General features: G+C 48.0%; 1 protein-coding gene and 2 pseudogenes across 6 annotated transcripts in view; 1 reads left to right on the plus strand and 2 right to left on the minus strand.

The window, feature by feature from the left end:
- Positions 1–216: 216 nt before the first annotated feature.
- LOC100672830 (protein Shroom3-like) lies at positions 217–5,878 on the minus strand (annotated as a pseudogene).
- A 435-nt stretch (positions 5,879–6,313) lies between these two features.
- Positions 6,314–7,085, minus strand: LOC104846408 (protein Shroom3-like; annotated as a pseudogene).
- An 8,806-nt stretch (positions 7,086–15,891) lies between these two features.
- The window catches only part of CENPU (centromere protein U), a 71,743-nt gene continuing 65,091 nt past the window's right edge, over positions 15,892–22,543 (plus strand). For 2 of the 6 annotated variants that reach the window (XM_023555014.2, XM_023555013.2), the window contains exons 1-2: positions 18,611–19,839; positions 21,350–21,398. In XM_023555014.2, the coding sequence (XP_023410782.1) occupies positions 19,778–19,839; positions 21,350–21,398 (111 nt within the window). In that variant the 5' untranslated portion in view covers positions 18,611–19,777. The other 4 variants (XM_003415859.4, XM_023555015.2, XM_010595644.3 and 1 more) reach the window with 4 other exon arrangements.

Here is a 22,543-nt window from a genome sequence, read left to right on the forward strand (position 1 = left end):
AGAAAATTACTTCTTCACTAGTTGAAAATAATCTTTTTCATTTCTGTTTCCTCAGAGCATTTTGTCCACTTTTTTTTGTAGTAGATGGTACTGGCGATGCATTCCCCTGTCCCTCTGCTGTTAGGAGTCAAATTTCTGATGACTCACAACTTTCACCTTTCTCAGGAGTTACTCAGATGCCCTGGAAGCCACCTCTACTGGAAATGCATGGGAGTGCGAGATCCAAATTACACAGGCAGGACGGGGCGGTAGTTAAAAGGGGGAGTCAATGACTGGCTTATGTGGGGCACAAAAGGCCAACCTCTTTCCTCAACTCCTTGACGCCTTTCTTACTCCAGAACCCCTCCATTGGATCAGAATGAGGTTCCCCACCCCGCGTTCTGTCCTGGCTTGCCTCGCAGGTTGTACCTGAGGGTGTCTACTCAACATACAGACTCTGCTTTCAGGAAACCGGACCGCAGACACTTCTGTTAGAGTACTTGCCACTCTTTAACTTGCGAAGTTCTATAAATACCTGCTAGAATAATGGTATTTCAGTACATCGCCCCAGCTGTAATGGCATTTTGCGTTTTAACCTGTACCAACCATTACAGCTAAGAAAATTCTATGTTGCAGTTCTACTCCGTAACACACAGGGTCGTCATGGGTCAAAACCTACTTGACGTCAGCTACCACAGCAACAATAACAACGCCTTAAGATAAAGGCATGAAACTACAAAGAGTAAAGCTGTTGTCACTGTGGGTGATTCTTCTGCACGTCAGAAGCCTTTCTGAAGTCACATCCGTGGCTGGGGGTCCTGCCTTAATCCATGCCAAGCACTTTAAGAATTATTTCTCTTTCCTTATAGTTTTCCAAAATAAATATGTGAGCCAAGAACTTAAAAATGCTAAGTTATATAAGTCAATAATAAAAATAACTTTTTTAATCTTTGGAATTCTTCATTTTCATTAAGCTTTTCACAAAATACAAAGCTCAAACAGAACTGCCTAAGTCCACCGCAAAATAGAATCAAATAAGTGGTTAGCGTACAAACAAAATGATCTTTTTTTATTAGAAAAATATAAATAATAACAATGTTCAAAGTTCTACAGTTCTTTCCCTCGGGGTGTATGTACGTACATGTGTGTGAGTATGTCTGTCTTTTTACGGCTTTATGTTGCACACCCTTCATTAATGAGGACTTGTACCGTGTCTTCAGGATACTGTGCCCACAAGAAAGGAAGGTCATTGTGGATACATTCCTGAGGTGGCCACACACTGATCTATGTTGCCTCAGGCTATTAAAAATTAATGATCAATCAAACCAGTTCTCAGTTTCATTTTTTTCTTTACACTACAAAATACTAATAGAAATGGGTAAGTTCTCAGCAGCACTCAAGTTCTCAGAGGATCAATCATGAAAGGAGAGAAGGAAAAAGCAGGCTTTTTCCTGCACAGAATTTGTTTCCTTTTATCCAGAAAAACCCCAATAACGCGTATAGTTTAAAAAGTAGTTTGCACTGAAACATTTTTCAGAATAAATACTGTTTGAGAAAAAAAAGGCGATCTTTTGGCTGGGTGTTTTGTAAGACGTTAAAGTGGAGAGGTTAATGCTGAATAAATACTACTGAAAGTACATTCCCCGCGGGAGCTGTCTCACTTGCAGTGTTTGTGGGCTATGCCAGGGGCCCTGCCTTGGGAATGAAATCCAACAGAAGGCTCTCCACTAGACACTTGACCTGCTCCTGGCACAGTTTGAACTTGTCATGCAGCTTTCACGGCTCAGTGAGGAGTGCTGACTTCATTTTCACAAAATGCTGGTAGTCCTGGAGTTACTCCTCTGAAAGGTAATTGGCCAGGATGTCCAGCACCACCTGTTCTCTTCAGTTAAGGTTCTCCTTGAGCTCCTGGGCACCCTCGTGCTCCCCAGTCAGGACCTTTCTATTCTCGTTGAGAGAGCTCCATTCTTCATTATTAGTATCTTCCCCAAGACCACTAAGGAAGTTCTCAACACAGGCCAGGTTACCCAAGAGGAAGAGCAGCAGGTTTACCACTGTGTACAAGTCCCCAGTGAACATCTTGCAGTTCTCGAACTCAATCGGGCTGGCAGAACTCACAGATCAAAGCCTCCACCTCTTCTCCCAAGGCATTATTGAGCTTGATGTCCATCAGCAGACTCCCTTTCACTTCCTGGAGAGTCTCAGTCTTGCAGGTAAGGCTTCCAATGGGCTCTGCCTTCATTTCATCTGCCTACTCCTCTTTCTCATTCACCTCTTCCGGCATATCTTTGATTTTGTTCAGAAGCTCGGCCTTGGAGGCAGACACACTGTAGTAAGCCGGACAGTTGACCAACATGCCCACCATTTCCTCTTCTTCACTCTTGTCTTTGCGTCCTGGGCAGTTGGCAGCTCTCTCAATGGCCTACCTCTTTATGCCATTTTCCTTCATCAAGTTAATGTCTTGGGGAAATAAACCTTCCATCAGGTCCATAGTTATCTTCATTCTGGAGTCTGGATCAAAAATGTTTGCCAGAGATTTGTCTTGGTGGACAATTTCCTTGGTTAGAGCCTCTTCTGAGGTCTTCTGAGGATCAGCACTGACTTTCTTTTCTAAACCCTGAGTTGTGATTGGATCATGAATGAGGCTTTGGGTCCAGATGGGAGGTGGCTGCCCTGGACTTGGCTGCTTGCCAAGAGACCCTGCCAGCTGGAGCTGGTCACCCATAATGGAGGCAGGTTGGCCTCATAGGTCTCCAAAGCCTTGATAGAAGCTTGGAGTCCAGAAGCCAGTATCTTACCACCCACCAGATGGGTTTCACCAGGAACTTTCTCTTGCCATCAACACCTTGGGAAATCTTTTACAGCTGCTGGTATGGGAATCCTCATCGGCTCCGCTATCCAATTGTGCCTCACACACAGCTTGGGGAGGGTGTGGAGGAAAGTCATCCGAGCTTTTCAGTGGGGTTTCTAGGCTCAGTGGAGGAGGTGGGGGTAGGGAAAGAGCTTCATATGTGGGCCTGGAAGTGGCACTGGATTGCAAGTCCTTCACAAACATTTCATCATTATAATCCTCCCCAGGTGGTGGGGAGGCCTGCAGGACCAACTTGGACATTAGGAGGGAGATCCTCCCTGAGTGCTTGGGGCCCCAATAGGAGTGTCTGGGTCGGAAGTATTGCTAGAACCCAAGACTCTGCTGTTTTTTATAGTGCTTCAGGTTTACAAACTCTGGCGACAAGGATTCCTCAGGAAGGCTGTCCTCCTGGACTGCATAGGCCCGTTTTATTCGAGGAGGAGGAGGACTCTGAGGCAGCAAGAACTTTTTCCTCATCCCCTCCCTATCCTATTCTCTGGGCTGGTGAATTCCGGGCCTTTGGGACTTGGAGGCGGGGTCAGGCTGGGACAATTGCTTCTGGGGGTTACTGCAGGGGTGCAGTGTAAAAGAGGCTGTTACCCCACCTGACCATCCTTCTCAGCCTGCTGGTCGGCAGCAGCCTATGAGCAGTAGGTGGAGGGCACAGTGGAAAGCAGAGAGGAGCTGAGTGGGGTCAGTGGTCCCATCCTGGTGTCTGTAAGATGACTCTGCATTCCTGCTGGGGGTGGCCTGGGGCAAGGTGTCTTGCTAGCTTGTCTCTAAGGGTCCAGGGTTCTAGAACATTCACTGGGAACTGAGGGGCCACCTATTACTCTGCAGCCTCCACCACCCCAAGGAGGGCGAGGATGGTGTGTGAGCAGTGGCATCTCTTCACAGCCTCTTTCTGAACAACTGAGTGACCTAGATCCAGGGCCAGCAAGGAGCACAGATCCTTCACAAGAAGGCCAAAGCTACTGTAATCCACAAAAACATATCCTGGTGCTTTTTGTCTGCAGTGGGAGATGACCTGGACCACATTCGGACCAGGAAGGCCAGGACATCCCAACGCCCCAGCAGGTCCTCGGCTGACTTGGGTTTCCTGATCCTCTCAGCTGTGGCTCCCCAAGAAGATTGTTTCCCAGGGGTCCTGTCCACCCTCTGGGAACTTCGGGGCCCGCAGCTGGCACCACAGAGCAGCTCGGCCCCAGTAGGCTCCCTTGAGGCTTCGTGGTCCCCTTTGCAGAGGAGGCGGTGGCTGGCAAAAGAGCTGGTGCTATTCTGAGGGGCCCACAGGCACTCCCACCCAGCCTCCAGCACCGAGGCCAGCAGGAACGAGGTCTCACTGCGGGACTGCAGGCTCGGGCTCCTGCCAGTGAGCTAAGGTTAGAGACCTTGGCAAGGCCAGGGCCTTCTGGCGCCCCCCGGCCGGGGCTGAAGATATGGGCTCTGGGCATACTTCCGCAGAGAGAGCTTCCGGCTCCTGGAAGCCACAGCCGGCGGAGAACGAGGGCCGCTTGCCCATTTGCGCTGAATGTAGTCGGCCAGGGCGCTCTGCTGGAACTGCTTCAGCTCTGGGCTCTATCGGCTAAGCGTCTAGCAGGTCTTCACGTCACGTTCGAAGATTCAGCGACGGTCAGGCAGGGAATCTCCACAAAACGCGACCCCTTTCACTGCGGATCCAAGGGCATTGGTTTGGCCTCCTCCCAGTCCCCACCTTGTTCATCTTCCAGGGCTCAGAGGAAGGCTTCTTCTGCTAGGGGGTCAGGTGCCGGCGTGCCCTCTCCGAGCAGCAGGGGACGCTGGCTGGGCCGGTTCGCCCTAGGCCAGGGTCAAGCTGTGCTGCTCACGGGGACTGTGTGGGGACAGAGAGGCCGCCGCTGGCGTCTCGAGACTCTGCAGCCCCACGTGGGCCAAGGCTGGCCGGACCGCCAGGGCCTGGATGCCCCAGGTGCCCCCAGTTCAAGGTCCCCCCATCAAAGGTGGTGGTCCCCCAGACAAGAGACTGTGCGTCCTTGGTGCTGTTCTGGTAGGTGCAGCTGAAGAGGGCGTGGAGCAGGGCAACTGGTGAGTGGCAGACCTGTCATCTGGCCACACGGTCACCTTCTCTGCCTCGCTGAAGAGCTGAAAGGTGCTCTGGCTGTAGAGGAGGTAAGCATCCCACCTAGGGGCTCACCTCCTCGGAGTAGGGGGCAACCACCACCATCTGCACCCCTCCTCAGCTGTTGCTCACATGGCTGCCAGGAAACCTCTTCCAACTCTGTCTCTCCGGTTTTGAAGTGCTACTCCCCATTGTCTAGATGATCAGTGGATTCAGAAAATTGGATATTGGCTCCTGCCTCCTCAAATTCATTCCCAGAAATACTGGAAGTTGAGACTGTCCAGTTGGCCTATAGGCATGGCCATAACTGGAGCAACCTACACTTGAGGGTCTCTGGCTCCCTTGCTTTCACTGCTCAATCTTGGAAAACTCCAGCACCAAGCCGTGGGGCTTCCCATACTGAAAGCCCTGCAGAGCTGAGGTGATGCCTGAGCTGAGCCTCCTTTGGCCCAGACTGGATGTCTGCTGGTATGGTGGGACACAGGGCTCTTCATACCTTGGGTATGAACTGTGGATAAAGGCCGAAACACTAGTTCTCCCTCTGGGCTTGGATAAGTAACTGGCCTGTTCTGATGGCTCCTGTGATCAGGACCGACTTTCCTTCTAGGATCCTCAGCCTTGGTGTTGACTGTAGAGGCTGGTTTGCCAGCTGGGTAGCCTTCCTGAGATCCCCCTCCGAGCTTCAGGCTGCTTTGTCTTCTTAGACTTTCTGGAATGTTGTGGAGAGATGAGAAGTCTGACCTGGTCTTGCCAAAATTTCTCAACAGACTCTGGCCTAGGCCTTCTCTCTCCTGCCTCCTTTGGAGGTTGGCACTGTGGTCTTCTGGAAATCCACCTTCGAGGGCTATGAGGGTCTGGAACATCTCTTGTCTTCCACTTGCCAGCCCGAGGGAGTTTGAGGCTGTGGTGATTAGAATATGGTTTGTTGTCGTGGGTGCTCTTTCTCTCATTGGAATATGGGCTGTTGCCTTGGGGAGATGTGAGATGTCTCCTCAGGGAGTTATCCTCCTCATTTTTAGGCAATGCTGGGAAATGGACTTTGTAGGGGAACAACTTGGCTCTAGTTTCTGATTTCCTCTCCACTGGGGACAGTGAGTTATGTTCTAGGGACTGGGAGAAAGCAAACCCAGGCCTGCTAAACCCATTTTGGTTCCCATTTTCGTCAAAGGTAGCCATCTAGTCACAAGTTGCCTGAGGGGCTGTATATCCACTCTCCTTGGCCAGTACAGGCTGGAGCATAACATTACTGTTCCTGGAAGGTTGGGGCACATGGGCAAGGCGTGGCTCCATGAAAGGTACAGGTTAGATGCCAGTTGGGAGCAGAGGCTGGCCTGGTTGAGCCTTCTGGGTATAATTATGCTTGGGCTTCACTGGGGGGCTGCTCTCTAGACTCCTCTCCAGTACAGAAGTGGAACTCTGTTGCCCCGAGGAACATTATGGCATTTATCACGGCTCTGACCTTCTGCTGATGCTCAGGCCTCCCTACCTTGAAGAAGCAGGGCTGAAGAGTTTACCTCATACTCTTCTGAGACTCCCCTTCTTGACATGGTGAATGTCTGTCTGCTTTATCCCTTCCAGGAGGCCACCTCAGGCAGAAGTGGTATCTACAAAGCCTGAACATTCCCCACCAGAGATGGCAGAAGGCGGATACTCTAGGATGCTTGAACTGGTGGAGAAGGAGCTGTAAGCAGGGTCTCTCTCTTTATGCCAGTGGCTGAGCTGGTCAGTGCTGCTGGATGATTTGGCAGGGGACAGAGGATGGCAAGGTGGGCATTATGCACTGGGCTCCAGGCTCTCTGTGCTCCTCTGGGAGCTGCACCGGTCAGGGCTTTGCCTCAGATAAGTATGGTCACAGTTGGAGAGATCACTTGCAGAGGAGCTGGAACGGTAGCCTTGGTGCCAAGGAGTGCCAATCATGCCCTGGGATATTAGCATCCTGCTGGCATTGGGTTGGTTCTTCACAAATTTGGTTGAATGCCAAGAGTGAGGCTGGCCTGTGGGTTCACCGAACCTATCTTTTAGCTGAAGTTTATCTGCTCCTGACCACTTTGCTTTCCTCTGCCAGGGGTCAGAGGTGAGGTGCTCAGGGCCGAAGAAGTTGGAGGTGGCAGTATCTGCACTGCCAGGGTCGGCACGTGTCTCATCACAGCTTCCCATGCAGCTGCCGTCAGCGGGCCAGGAGGGGCTCCAGGCCGTCACCAACGCCAAGTTCAAACCTTGTCAGCTTTTGGAGCAGGCGGTGCAGGCCATCCCTGAAGGGGCTCACAGCGCCCAACAATGGGTGACTCTACCGTGCCCTGCACTGCTGCACCCTGGCTACAGTGGCTTCCGTGTGGAGGACCCAGGGTACGGGCTCAAGGGGCTGAATCCAGCTGCGGGAAACGGGTGGGGGGAGGCCGTGGGGGCTCTCACAATCACTCCTCCCTGCCCCAGGCCTGCGCAGCCCCTTGCCCTGCAGCCAGCCATGCCAGAAAAGGTTCCTGCTGGCAGGTGCTCACCAGATCAATAATTGTTAACCAATCAAATAAAATCAAGCCACCTAACCACTTGTTTTTCTCTCCATATACCTCAAAGGGGAGGGCATATGCCAGAGCGGTTGAGTGTCAGAGTGTGTTCATAATGCATCCAGAGCTGAGCTCAAATCCCAGCTCTGCCACCTATTAGATCTGGGTCTTGGGAAAGTTACACAACCTTGCCAGGTTTTCTTTTCATCATCTATAAAATGAGAAAAGCAGTAAGATACCAACTTTGAAGACATTTGTGAGGATCAAAACTGGCTATACGGTAAGAATTTCACAGTTTTCAGCCATTTTTATCCTGAAACACCCTAATGCATTTTATAATGGAACATTTTAGATAAAATCAGTCATTATTTCCCAGGGTTTTATGCATCAACTCCTACTAGGCATCTCCAGGTCTAGCCTAGAAATATAGGAGGACGATTAGAAGAATGAGTGGAATAAACCCCATGTTTACCACCAGGACTTCAAGAAAGCAGCAGTCTGAGCTTTCACTATAAAGAGAATCAATATTGAAATCAGACACAGAAGACATAAATTACACAGTCAAAGCCCTTTCCAGACTCCTTTTCTACCTCTGCCTCCCTTGGGGCAAAGACCCAGAGAATTACTGAATATTTCTACGGGGAATATCAACATATTCCTTCTAATTTTCTAATATTCATGGCTTAGACTGGTATGGAAAAATATCAAGAAGAATCATTCCTTAGTTCCTAAATTCTTCAAGGGGAGAAGCTACATCAAATATCAAATAGAGTCTGGAGTCTTTCCCATAGCATCCCATACAGTGATAGTCATATTGTAAATGACTGTTAAATTCTTGATGGACCAAGTTAATCTCCACACCAGTAGAGGACAGATTATGTTTCAAAGGAAATAATAATAATAATAAGGTATGACAAAGGAGAAACAAAGACAAGGACAATTAGGCAGCAGTGAGGACAACTTGAACCACAAGCAACCACAAGAACAAAGGCTCCTCCCACCTCAAAGACTTGATCATTTTACATAATTTACCATATTATTACTTTTGTTTACAAAATACTGCTCACAGAGACAGATCTCACAAATTCGTGAAGGATGGAGTCAAATAGTCTGGCATAAGGAAGAGACAATGCAGGTCTGTGGCCTATTAAAAATGTAAGAAAACCAGCGAAGGAAACAGTCCAAACCCTTCGGATCTCCAGGCAGTTGGCATGCAGTCTGGGGACAGCTTACCCCACAGTCAAGCCAGGGAATGGGCTTTAATTCTAAAGGTCACTGGGAAGTTAATTCACCTGGGCTCACTTTCACATAAAACACATCTATTTGGGCAAATTTCTTATCCCAGGGCTTTCTGAAACTTACCGGTTGTGGGGAAAAAAAGAACTATCAAATGAATAGAGTAATCATGATTTTAATTTTTTGTGCTACACTTAGCCCACCCACCCAAACAGTAGTAGATAAAAAGTAACTTGCTGAATGGATAAATAAATGCCAAGTTTTTCACAGCTTTGAAAAACACTGGAGTAAGATTGACTGGCTCTAGATTGCTTAGGAGGGACCAAGACCACTAAAGCATGATTTTGCTCACTTCATCTCAATTTGTGCATCGTTAACATTCCTCTGTGTCCCAAATGGGACATTGGCAGTTCAGTGATAGAGATCTCATCTTCCATACAGAAACCTAGGCTGGATCCCAGCCAATGCCCCTCACATGCAGCCATCACATTTCTGTCAGTGGGGGCTTGCACGTTGCAATGTTGCTGAACAGGTTTCAGTGGAGCTTCCAAACTAAGACAGACTAGGAAAAAAGGCCTGGTGATGTACTTTCGAAAATCAGCCAGTGAAAATCCTATGGATCATAGAAGTCTAAAGCCCATCTGATCTTGGGGACAGAGCAGGACCAGGCAGAGTTTCTGTCTGTTGTGCGTGGGGTCACCAGGAGCCGAGGGCTGACTAGATGGCAGCTAACAACAACAACATGCCCAACACTGGGCTAAGTGTTTAGTGGTATTGAAGAGAATTGTACATGCAGATTCCAGCCTCAAGAAACTTGTAATCCATTTTAGGGTGCAAAAAAAAAATTTTTTTTTTTTTTTTACTACCTAGTCAGGTGGAAATACACATTTAAGCGTAAAAAGATAGTATTATAAATTGCTTTTATCTTAAATTATTTTGACAATTCTTTTTTTAGCTTAAAAACTATAATGAGTTCATTTTTTGTTTTTGTTTGTTTATTGAATATTTGTCACATGTTTAAAGCACAGATTAGTTTCTCATGTAAAAATTTATACAGCAATTGTTTTGTGACATTGGTTGCAATCCTCGAAATATATCAGCATTCTCCCCTTTTCCCTTTCCAGTCCAGGATCCACGTGTCTATTCTTCCAGGCTTCCTGTCCCTTTCTGCATTCCTGTCTTTGCTTTTGGGCAGTTGTTGCCCATTTTGTCTTGAATACTTGATTGAACAAAGAAAGACATTCCTCACATGTGTAATTGTTTGTTTTAGAGGACTGTTTAGTGATGGCTGAAAAGTGCATTGAGAAGTTGCTTCAGTTCTGATTTAGCAGGGCGTCCAGGGGTTTCTCCAGTAACTATCAGACCAGTAAGTCTGGTCTTTTTTTGTGAACTTGAATTTTGTTCTACATTTTTCTCCTGCTCTGCCTGAAACCCACTATTATGCTCCCATTAGAGCAGTCGGCAATAGTAGCTGGGCACCATCTAATTTCACGCTGGTGGAAGCTGTGATTTATTTGACCCGTTAAAACTGCGTGGTGTTAAATGTTTGCAGTGTTCATGTGACATCACATATCATTCATATGTTCACACTCATGCGGTTACATGTCATTGAATGTAATTCACATGTCAGCACATGACTTGCATGTGTCATTAGCATGATGTCCATATGTCATTCACATACCATGATGTTCACATGCCATCCGTGTATTTGACATGACATCACATGTAATTTACGTGTTAACACACATCAACATAAAATGGCCATCACGTTATCATTCACATGTCATTTAATCTGCATGTTGTTCACGTGTCATTCGCATCTATATCACATGACCCTCATGGGTTGTTCCCATGTCATTCAGGACCACAATACATTCACATGTCATTCACGTGGCATCACATGTAATTCACATGGCATCACATGTAATTCACTTTACACCATATTTTGTTCACGTCATTTACAGTTCATTCATATATCATTCAAATGACCCACAATTCATTCACATGTGATTCACATGACCAAATCATGTCATTCGCATGACTACCACGTCATTAACATGTTGCCACTTGATCATCACGTCATTCACACGACCATTGCAAGTTGTTCACATGACCATCACATTTCATTCACATGACCATCACATGATCACCAGAAATTATTCACTTGACACGGGGTCATCACATGTCATTCACATGGCCATCAAATGCCATTCACATGGCCATCCTATGTCATTCACAAGACTTCACATGATGTTCACATGTCAGTAACATGGCCATCACATGTCACTCGTAGCAGTCTACTTCTTAAAAAATTGGCCAATGAAAACCTTAAAGGATAGTAGTGGAACATTGTCTGATACAGTGCTGGAAGATTACCCCACAGGTTGGAAGCCACCAAAAATGTGACTGTAGAAGAGCTGCCTCCTCAAAGCAGAATCAGCTTTAACGACATGGGCGAAGTAAAGCTTTTGGTACCTTCATTTGCTGATGTGGCATGACTCAAAATGTGAAGAAACAGCTGCAAACATCCATTAGTAATTGGAATATGCAATGTACAAAGTATGAATGTAGGAAAATTGGATCATCAAAAATGAAACAGAATGCATAAACATTTATATCCTAGGCATTAGTGAGTCTGGCACTGGCCATTTTGAACCAGATTTTTTTTTTAATCATATGGTCTACTGTGCCAGGGGTTGACAAAATGAACGGCAATGACGTTGCATTTGTTTGTCATCAAATAGAGCATTCAAAGATCTATCCTGACGTACAACGCTGTCAGTGAAAGCATAATATTCATATGCCTACAAAGAAGACCGGTTTATACAACTATTTTCGAATTTATGCATTAACCACTAATGCCAAAGGTGAAGAAATTAAAGATTTTTATCAACTTCCACAGTCTGAAACTGACAAAAACATGCAATCAAGATTCATTGATAACTTGCCGATGATTGGAATGGGAAAGATGGAAACAAGGAAGGATTGGTAGTTATAAAACATAACCTTGATGATAGAAATGACACCAGAGATCACACAATAGAATTTTTGGAAGCCCACCGAGTTATTCATTGCAAATACCTTTTTCAGCAACATAAACTGTGACTATACACGTGGACCTAGCAAAGCAACTACATCTGTAGAAAGAGATGATGAAGAAGCTCAATATCATGAGTTAGAAGAAGACCAGGGGCCTACTTTGGAACAGAACATCAGTTGGTCAGATGCAAGTTCAAGTTGAAGCTGAAGAAAATTAGAACAAGTATGTGAAAGCCAAAATACAACCTTGAGTATATTCCATCTGAATTTAGAGACCATCACAAGAATAGATTTGACACATGGATATCACACATGAAGAAAGTAAAATGTCATTGAAAAGAAAGAAAAGACAAAAATGGATGTCAAAAGAGACTCCAAAACTTTCTTTGAATGTAGAGCAGCTAAAGTGAATGGAAGAAATGATGAAGTACAAGAGCCAAGCAGAAGATTTCAAAGGACGGCTTGAGAAGACAAAGTATAATAATGAAATGTGCAAAAACCCGGAGTTAGAAAACCAAAAAGGAAGAACACGTACGGCATTTCTCAAGCTGAAAAAGTAAAGAAAAAGTTCAAGCCTTGAGTTACAATTTTGAAGCATTCTACGGGCAAAATATTGAACGATGCAGGAAGCAACAAAAGAAGGTTAAAGGAATACACTGAGGCACTGTACCAAAAAGATTTGGTCAACATTCAACCATTTCAGGAGGTAGCATATGATTTTAAAAAACAACGGTACTGAAGGAAGAAGTCTAAGTTGCACTGAAGGCATTGTCAGATAACAAGGCTCCAGGAACTGACAGAATACCAACTGAGAGTTTCAATAAACAGATGCAAGCTGAAAGTGCTCACTCATCTATGTCAAGTAATTTGGAAGATAGCTACCTGACCAACCAACTGGAAGAGATTTATATTTGAGCCCATTCCAAATAAAGGCGATCTAACAGAATGCAGAAATTATTACACGTTATCATTAATATCACATGGAAGTAAAATTTTGCTGAAGATAATTCAAGAACGGTTGCAGCAATACACCTACAGGGTACTGCCAGAAATTCAAGCTGGATTCAGAAGAGAACATGAAACGAGGGATATGACAGCTGATGTCAGGTGGATCTTGGCTGAAAGCAGAGAATACCAGAAGGATATTTACCTGTGTTTTACTGACTATGCAAAGCCATTCGACCGTGTGGATCATAACAAATTATGGATAACATTGCAAATAATAGGAATTCCAGAACACTTAGTTGTGCTCATGCAGAATCTGTACATAAACAAAGAGACAGTTGTTTGAACAGAACAAGAGGATATTTCATGTTTAAAAGTCAGGAAATGTGTGCATCAGGTTTGTATCCTTTCACTGTATTACTCTGTATGCTGAGCAAATAATCCAATAAGCTGGAGTATATGAAGAAGAATGCAGCATCAGGATTGGGGGAAGACTCATTAAATCTGTGATATGCAGATGATACAACCTTGCTTGCTGAAAGTGAAAGGACTTGAAGCACTTACTAATGAAGATCAAGGACTACAGCCTTTAGTATGGATTACACCTCAACATAAAAAAAAAAAATTCTCACAGCTGGACCAAGAAGCAACATAATGATAAATGGAGAAAAGATTGAAGTTGCCAAGGATTTCATTTTACTTGGACTCACAATCAATGCCCATGGAGGCAGCTGTCAAGAAGTCAAAAGACATATTGCATTGGGCAATTCCATTGCAAAATACCTCTTTAAAGTGTTGAAAAGTGAAGATGTTACTTTGAGGAATAATGTGAGCCTGACTCAAGCCATGGCATTTTCAATCGCATCATATACATGTGAAAGCTGGACAGTGAATAAGGAATACTGAAGAATTGATGTCTTTGAATTATGGTGTTGGTGAGCAGAATGCTCCTTAGAAGCAAGGATGGTGAGACTTCTTACATACTTTGGACAGGTTATCAGGAAGGACAAGTCCCTGGAGAATCACATCATGATTTGTAAAGTTAGAGGGTTATTGAAAGAGAGGAAGACCCTTAACGAGATGGACTGAGACTGTGGCTGCAAGGATGGGTTCAAGCATAGCAATGACGGTGAAGATAGCACAGGACTGGGTAGTGTTCTGTTCTGTTGCACATAGGGATGGTATGGTTGGAACCCACTCGACAGCACCTAACGACAACAATGGGATTGTCAATGAATGCCAGGGAGATTCCAAACAGGCTAAAGAATCTGTTCATCTGGGGGCTGTCTTAGTTATCTAGTACTACTATAACAGAGACCACAAGTGGATGCCTTTAACAAAGAGAAATTTGATCTCTCAGTTTAGGAGGCTAGAGGTCCCAATTCAGGATGCCAGCTCTAGGGGATGGCTTTCTCTCTCTCAGTTCTGGGGAAAGGTCTTTGTCATCAATCATCCCCTGGTCTAGAAGCTTCTCATCGCAGAAACCCCAAGTTCGAATAACTTGCTCTGCTCACAGTGCTGTTTTCTTGTTGGTATTAGGTTCCTCTGTCTGTTTGCGTCTCTCTTTTATATCTCAAAAAAGATTGACTTAAAACACAACCTAATCTTATAGATGGAGTCCTGCCTCGTTAACATATCCGCCTCTAACCCTGCCTCATTAACATCATAGAGTTAGGATTTACAACACATAGGAAAATCACATCAGATGACAAAATATTGGACAATCACACAATACTGGGTATCATGGCCTAGCCAAGTTGACAGGTATTTTGGGGGGACACAATTCAATCCATGACTGGGACTATGGTGGTTCAGTGGTGGAATTCTTGCCTTCCCGATTCGATTTTGGCCAATAGAGCTCATGTGCAACCACCACCCTTCCATCAGTGGAGAGTTGCATGTTGCTATGATGCTGAACAGGTTTTAATGGAATTTCCAGACTAAGATGGACTAGAAAGAAAGGCCAAGCAATCTACTTCTGATAATCAGCTAATGAAAACCCTGTGGATCACTGTGGTCTGATCTGAAGCCAATCATGGGGATGGCCTGGGACTGGGCAGCGTTTGCCTGCTGCGCTTGGGCTCGCTGTGAGTTGGGGTGACTCTGCAGGAGCTAACAAAAGCAACTAATAGGTAAAAATTTAATAAAAGGCCTGAAAATTCTAGGTATTGACAAGGATGTGGAGCCAAGGGGACTCTCATACGCTGCTGGTGGAGGTGTAAATTTTTCAAACATTCTAGAAAGCAATACGTAAAAATTGGCATCATCATGTAAAGCTGACCACGTTTATATCCCACGATGCAGTAATATCGCTACTGACCCATTCCTAGAGAAACTCTTAGATGGCCATGAAACACACGTACGAAAACGTTCAGCGTTAAACTGTTGGTAATAGCAGAAAGACTAGAAACAACTGCTTCCATACACAGGACAGTGGATAAATGTGGTATATTTTCTTAATGCATTCTAAGACAATGAAAATGAATGAACTACAGGTACATGCATCAACGTGGATAAGTCCAAAAATCAGCTTTGAGTGAAAATAGTATTTGCAGAAGAATACATACCAATATCATTTTTATGAAGTTTAGAAACATACAGTATTAATACACTACTTAGGGATACACCAAAGCAGAAAAAATATGACAAAAAACGGTAGAATGGTAAACACAAAATCATAAGAGTGGTTAACCTTAGGAGACGACGTTATTCAGATGGACGCCCGAGAGTTACGTTAAAAAAAAAAAAAAAAAAACAACCAAACCGCTGCCATCCAGGGGATCCCAGCTCATAGCGACCCCATAGCACAGGGCAGACCTGCAGCGTAGGGTTCCCAAGGGGCAGCAGGTGAATTCAAACTGCGGACCTTGTGGTTAGAAGCAGAGTAATGATTTATTTCCTAATCCAGTGTTATATTCTCTTGTACGTATGAAACTTGTTATAATACGTTTTTAAACAGAAAGAAAAGCAGCAGAGAATATTAGCCGTGGAAGGAACTGTCCTCATTCACGAATGAGGAAAGCGGGATAGAAGTAAGATAACGTGCCAAGATCACACCGCTGGTTAGAGGCAGCAGCAGGACTAGAAACCAAGTCCCATCTTTGCGGCGTTGCTTTACATTAAGTGAACCGACTGACGGCAACGGGTGCGGTTTCCGGGTTACGTTATGTAACCACCCAACGGCCTCAGCGGTGGCGCCCAGACCCGGGTTGGGATCCGCCCCTTGCCGGCGCCCGCCAGTTCTCGCTCCGTCACTAGCCCCGCCCCCTCCCCGCCCCCAAGGGCCGGGCGCAAGAGCCGAGGGAGCTTCCGGGCCCAAGAACGGCGCAGGGCGCGAGTGGGAGGGAAAGCTCGGAACCGGTCGGAGCCGGTCAGCGACTGGTTGGAAGGCGTGGACTCCAGCACCACTTCCAGCGATTCGCAGGCCAGGTTTTCCCTCACGCTCCCGGCCGGGGAGGAGCCCAAGTCCAGCACGAAAGTGAGGTCAGGGGTAGAGTGCACGCTGCTCGGCCCGGATTGGCTGTTCCGAGCTGCGCGGGAGTCGGCGGACTCTGGCGGCTCTGCGGGGTCGAAGGGCGGCTCCATGGCCCCTCGGCGGATTCCGGCCCAGGGGTGCACCGGGTAAGTGCTGCCAACGCTCCGCTCGCTGGGTGGGAGACCGGCTTTACTTTTTCCTCTCTGCCGAGGTTGATGTTCTTTTCCTCGGAGCCGTGTGTGCTGCGTACCTAGTCTGCCTGGTGCCGTCGCTGTGGTAACTTGTCCGAGTGGCGAGGCCGGCATTCCCACATGTGCCTAGTAGTGATGGTGCCTGCTTGAGTGATTTGCCGTGGATCTTAGAGGAACTGCGGGGACCCCAGTGACCGGTAGGTGGTCGGAAAGGCTGCCTGGTGCTGGCATTTTGCGGGCTGACAGAGCGCCGGGCCCGCCCCCAGTCGTGGACTCTGACGGAGCGCCGGCCCCCGTCCCCCGGCGTCGTGCGGGCTGACGGAGCGCCGGGCCACCCACCCCCCGGCGTCGTGCGGGCTGACGGAGCGCCGGGCCACCCACCCACCCCCCGGCGTCGTGCGGGCTGACGGAGCGCCGGGCCACCCACCCCCCGGCGTCGTGCGGGCTGACGGAGCGCCGGGCCACCCACCCACCCCCCGGCGTCGTGCGGGCTGACGGAGCGCCGGGCCACCCACCCACCCCCCCGGCGTCGTGCGGGCTGACGGAGCGCCGGGCCACCCACCCACCCCCCCGGCGTCGTGCGGGCTGACGGAGCGCCGGGCCACCCACCCACCCCCCCGGCGTCTTGCGGGCTGACGGAGCGCCGGGCCACCCACCCCCCGGCGTCGTGCGGGCTGACGGAGCGCCGGGCCACCCACCCACCACCCCGGCGTCGTGCGGGCTGACGGAGCGCCGGGCCACCCACCCCCCCCCGGCGTCGTGCGGGCTGACGGAGCGCCGGGCCACCCACCCACCCCCCCGGCGTCGTGGGGGCTGACGGAGCGCCGGGCCACCCACCCCCCCGGCGTCGTGCGGGCTGACGGAGCGCCGGGCCACCCACCCACCCCCCCGGCGTCGTGCGGGCTGACGGAGCGCCGGGCCACCCACCCCCCCGGCGTCGTGCGGGCTGACGGAGCGCCGGGCCACCCACCCACCCCCCCGGCGTCGTGCGGGCTGACGGAGCGCCGGGCCACCCACCCCCCCGGCGTCCTGCGGGCTGACGGAGCGCCGGGCCACCCACCCACCCCCCCGGCGTCGTGCGGGCTGACGGAGCGCCGGGCCACCCACCCCCCCGGCGTCGTGCGGGCTGACGGAGCGCCGGGCCACCCACCCACCCCCCCGGCGTCGTGCGGGCTGACGGAGCGCCGGGCCACCCACCCCCCCCGGCGTCGTGCGGGCTGACGGAGCGCCGGGCCACCCACCCACCCCCCCGGCGTCGTGCGGGCTGACGGAGCGCCGGGCCACCCACCCCCCCGGCGTCGTGCGGGCTGACGGAGCGCCGGGCCACCCACCCGCCCCCCCGGCGTCGTGCGGGCTGACGGAGCGCCGGGCCACCCACCCACCCCCCCGGCGTCGTGCGGGCTGACGGAGCGCCGGGCCACCCACCCCCCCGGCGTCCTGCGGGCTGACGGAGCGCCGGGCCACCCACCCACCCCCCCGGCGTCGTGCGGGCTGACGGAGCGCCGGGCCACCCACCCCCCGGCGTCCTGCGGGCTGACGGAGCGCCGGGCCACCCCCCCCCCGGCGTCGTGCGGGCTGACGGAGCGCCGGGCCACCCACCCCCCCGGCGTCGTGCGGGCTGACGGAGCGCCGGGCCATCCCCCCCACCTCATGCGGTCTGAAGGAGCGCCGGGCCCCTACCCCCGCGTCGTGCGAGCTGACGGAGCGCCGGGTCCCCCCCACCTCGTGCGGGCTGACGGAACGCCGGGCCATCCCCCCCCCCCCGCCGTCGTGCGGGCTGACGGAGCGCCGGGTCCGCGCCCTAGTCGTGCGGTCTGACGGAGCGCCGGGCCCCTCCACCCCCGTCGTGTGGGCTGACGGGGCGTCGGGTTCCCCCCTCCGCGTCGTGCGGCCATCCCCCCCACCCCGCGTTATGCGGGCTGACGGAGCGCTGGGTCCCCAGGCGCGTCGGCAAGCCTGCGGTATTTCTCTTCCGGTTTTTATTGTATTTTGTGGTACAGACCGAGTAGAGCAAAGCTGAACTCAGGATCTGGTGGGGAGGATCACGCTGCTTGCTGTTTTTAAACGGACAGTTTATAATGGCTCAAGTAATTTACTTTTTATTGAAAAAGGCGTGCGTTTAAAAACAGGTTGGAGAACCGCACTTTAAGTTGTTGGTCGTCTTGGGTTAATTGGCGAATGTCAGGAGCGTATCCAAGGGCCCCATCGGACCTGGCATGAGGGGGTGGCGGTGGTGGGAAGACTGCCTGGAGGAGGTGGCCTTTGTACTAACGGGGTGGGGGGGGAGGCTGGATGGAGCAGGAGGCGGGGAAACCCAATAGTAGGTGTCAGGGATTGAATTATGCCCCCCAAAAGTGTGTGTATCAGTGGGGCTGGGCCATGACTCCCAGTATTGTGTGAGTTTCCTGTAGGTTGTAAATGTTGTCTCCGTGATGTTAATAAGGGAGAACATGCAGCAGTTGTGTTAGAGGGGCAGGAGTCAATCTACAGGATTGGACTGTGTCTTGATACAATCTCTTAAGACATGAAAAAGAGCAGAGAGACAGGAAGACCTCATACCACCAAGAAAACAGTGCCGGGAGCAGAGCACCTCCTTTGGATCAGGAGTCCCTGCACCTGAGAAGCTCCTAGTCTGGGGGAGGATTGATGAGAAGGCCGGCAAAGAGAGAACGCCTTCCCCTGGAGCTGACACCCTGAATTTGGACTTACAGCCTACTTTACTGTGCTTTAATAAATTTTTCTTTGTTGAAGCTATCCACTTACGGTATTTTTGTTGTAGCAGCGCTAGATGATTAAGACACTAGACCCTTACGGTCAGTGGGGAAGAAGTGAGGACTTCCTTAATGGAGAAAAGGGTGGGAAAAGAATATATGGGCCTTGGACGTCAGCTGAAACGAGTTAAACTTTGTCTGATAGATCAGTGGGTTTTGTTTGTTTAACATTTTTGCATTTGAGAGGCTTGAGATCTCTTCATCCCTCCCACCAAAATGCACTGATGAAAGTATATCCGAAAAGAAACTACGTAAGGATGTCAGAGATGTTCCCATCTTTCTAAAGCCCACCTTGGACCCAGCCTAAGGCACAGTGGAACCTTGACTGTTTTTGAGCATGGACGTGGCAAGAGACAGTGGAAAGGACTTGGGTTAAGACCTTATGTAATCTGGTTTCTAGTCCTGTTTCTGTTATTTGGCAACAGAACTGCTACTGGGCTGCTTAACTTTTCTGAACCCCAGGATTATAATCTATAAACTCTTTAAAACGAACACCGTTTCTTTCTTCTCTCATGGGTTTTGACAATCAAATAAAGCCACGTTTCTCAAAGTGGTCCCTGGACCAGCCACATCAGCATCAGCAGAAACTTCCTAGAAATGCAACATCTTGGGCCCCACCCCCAGATTTAAGGAACTCAGGGGGTGAGGCTCAGCATCTGTGTTTTTATAAGCCTTCCTGGTGATTCTGATGCACACTAAAGTGGGCACCGCTGCTCTGAAGAGTTTTCCAACTTTTTTGACTGATTCGTGGTAAAGATGTCTTATATACGTAACTAGTATGGATACACAAACGCCCCTAACAGAAAACAGAAGATTCGTGAAACAATACTATGTGTAGTGCAGTCTTATATTTTATATTTTCTTGTATTTTAAAAAAAATGCTGAGGAAGAAATGGTCAAGGATATTAGGGGGCAGTTGATGAAATTTGAATATAATCGCATATCAGCATTAGATTTCTTGATTTTGAAAATTGTACAGTTGTTAAACAGGATACATGAGTGCCTTCTTAGGGAAGACACTCAAGTATTTAGGGGTAAAGATGTACCATGTCTGCAGTTTAGCTCTTCTCCCCTCACACAGAAACCAAATGAGACAAAACGGTTACGTTTACTGGTGAATCTGGCTAAAGGATATATACAGAAGGTTCTTACTCTTTCAGCTTTTCTCTAAGTTTCAATATACATCAGATAAAAAATTACTAAAAAAATTGGTTCAGACACACTAAACTGATTTTGCAATCTACACGTAGGTATTTGAAAAATACTGCTGTAATCTCTTAGTCTGTGTTGTCTCTGTGGTGCATTTTAAAGTCAGGGACCATGTATGGAAGTGCACTGGGACCCTTGTACAAGGCCTAGAACACACAAGATGCTCAGTATGTTATTTCCTGCCACTGTTAAATCCAGTCTTTATTTTAGTCACTGTTGTTGCATTTTTTTTACTTTGACCATGTTGAAGATAGGCAACTTTATCCTTTATCCTTTTATTTTAATGCTCAACTGAGTGAGCATGGAGAGGTGGAATGAGGGCAGACTCTGGATTTGAAATGAGGTGGATTTGAATACAGTGTTTCTCTATCCTAGCAGAGTGTTGCTTTGGGCAGATTTACATCGGAAGCATGGGATTTGTGCTCTACCACTAGCCTAAAGGTTGGTGGTTTAAACCCACCCAGCAGCACTGCTAAAAGAAGGCCTGGTTATCTGCTTCCGTAAAGATGACAGCCAAGGAAACCCTATGGGGCAGTTCTACTCTGTAACACATGGGGTCACCATGAGTCAGAAGCAACTCAATGACAACAGGTTTAGTTTTTATAGGACTGTTAGAGTTAAATGAGAAAGTGTACATGAAAGAGCCTATCACAGATGGAACAGGTGTCAGGTGCTTAATAAATGATCATGTACGTTCCCTTTCCTGACCTCTGCAGAGATGTTCTGTCACTTGCTGATGATTAGGACTTCAGAGGTAAGGATAACAGCAGGATTATGAGTTTTCCATGTTCCTGAGGGAGAGGGGTGTATTATTTTACACATTAGTGATAAGATTTGGCCTATAAAAATTTAGTTATGTAAATTTGTGGTATATGGGTTTCTCCTCCTTAAAAGGATTTTGCCGTAACCTGAACTTCGTTGTATGTACACTGTTAGTGCAACGAATGGAGAAAATAGCTTGAAGATGCTTTGAAAAGGTTGCAAGTTATAAGTTTTTCCTAATTATTTTAGATATTTCCTAACTTTCCTCTGTGCTTTTGTTGTTTAATAGTGCAAAATACTCAAAGAACACGTTGGGAAGAACATATCCCACGAAAGATGTAAGTTGTCTTTTTATATTTTAATGTAATTTTCTCACAGTTGACAATAATTCCCATTTTGTGGGAGTTTCCAGAGTTTCGTAGATTTCATTTGATAAGCTCAGTGTTTTATTTTAATGATAAATTATTCTGTTTCCTTTTTTTCCATTATAATGGAGAAAATGACCGTGGTTAACATTTTGGAATCATTTCTTTTTTTTTGAGTCTAGGTTTGGTTTTATTTTGGTTTAGATAATTGCCACTGTGTAAAAATCGTACAACTTTTTGTATTTTGCTTTTTTTCACTTGTACTCTTTTCTCCGTCTTATTTATTATCTTTTATAACAATTGTTTATTTCTTTTAGTTCACATTATAGTTTTATTTGACCGGATTCCTCATAATTTGGGCTGCTTCCAGTTTTTCACTCTTAGAAGTAAAACAGAAATTTGTGTATAAGATAGTAACTGTGTATAGAGACATTCCCTTAGTACAGAGTCTTAGTATAAAGGTGGACGTTAAAGGCAGATGCATTTATTTAATGCGCGTGATAGCTAATTCCAAGTTATTTTCTGATGGCTTGTCCGCGTTTGCATTGACATTAGCAGTGCATATGAGTACTTTTTTTAGGTAGCTGGAGTCTTCTCTGTGCTGTCTAGTTCTGTCCCTGTCTTTCATGATCTCTCTTCTCTGCCACCCTAACCCCAGCCTCCAAAGGGTGGCTGCTTTTCTCTGTGAAGCCCTGGGATACCTCTGAGGGCTTGCTCTCAGCTCCGACTCCAGCCTTAGCTTGCTTGTTCTGTAGGTGAATATTTCTCTTTCTCATACCCTACTCCCTGCCTTTGGTAGCTACTGCCAGTTTGCCCTGGAGGGGTTTCTCTAAGTTCTTTAGTCTTGCTCCCAGTGTTCTTAGCTGGGAGTATCTGGGATGGATTTCTTCAGCTTTCCTGTCCTTGTTCCTTTGGACGGCAGCCACCTTACACTGGTGGAAGCCCCCAAATCCCTCAGAGAGCATCTGTCAACTCTTCTTCTTTGTCATTGCCCCCCAAGTCCTCCATGAGTAATTCTGTCAGTGAGGGCCTGTGAGTGGTAAAGGTTTTCGTTTTGTCAGTTTGATTCCTTCTCCTTTATAGCTTTCATATTTTCTCCTATTTTTTTGTCTGTTAAT

Source organism: Loxodonta africana, chromosome 21, assembly GCF_030014295.1.
Source record: "Loxodonta africana isolate mLoxAfr1 chromosome 21, mLoxAfr1.hap2, whole genome shotgun sequence".
NCBI classification, from domain to species: Eukaryota; Metazoa; Chordata; class Mammalia; order Proboscidea; family Elephantidae; genus Loxodonta; species Loxodonta africana.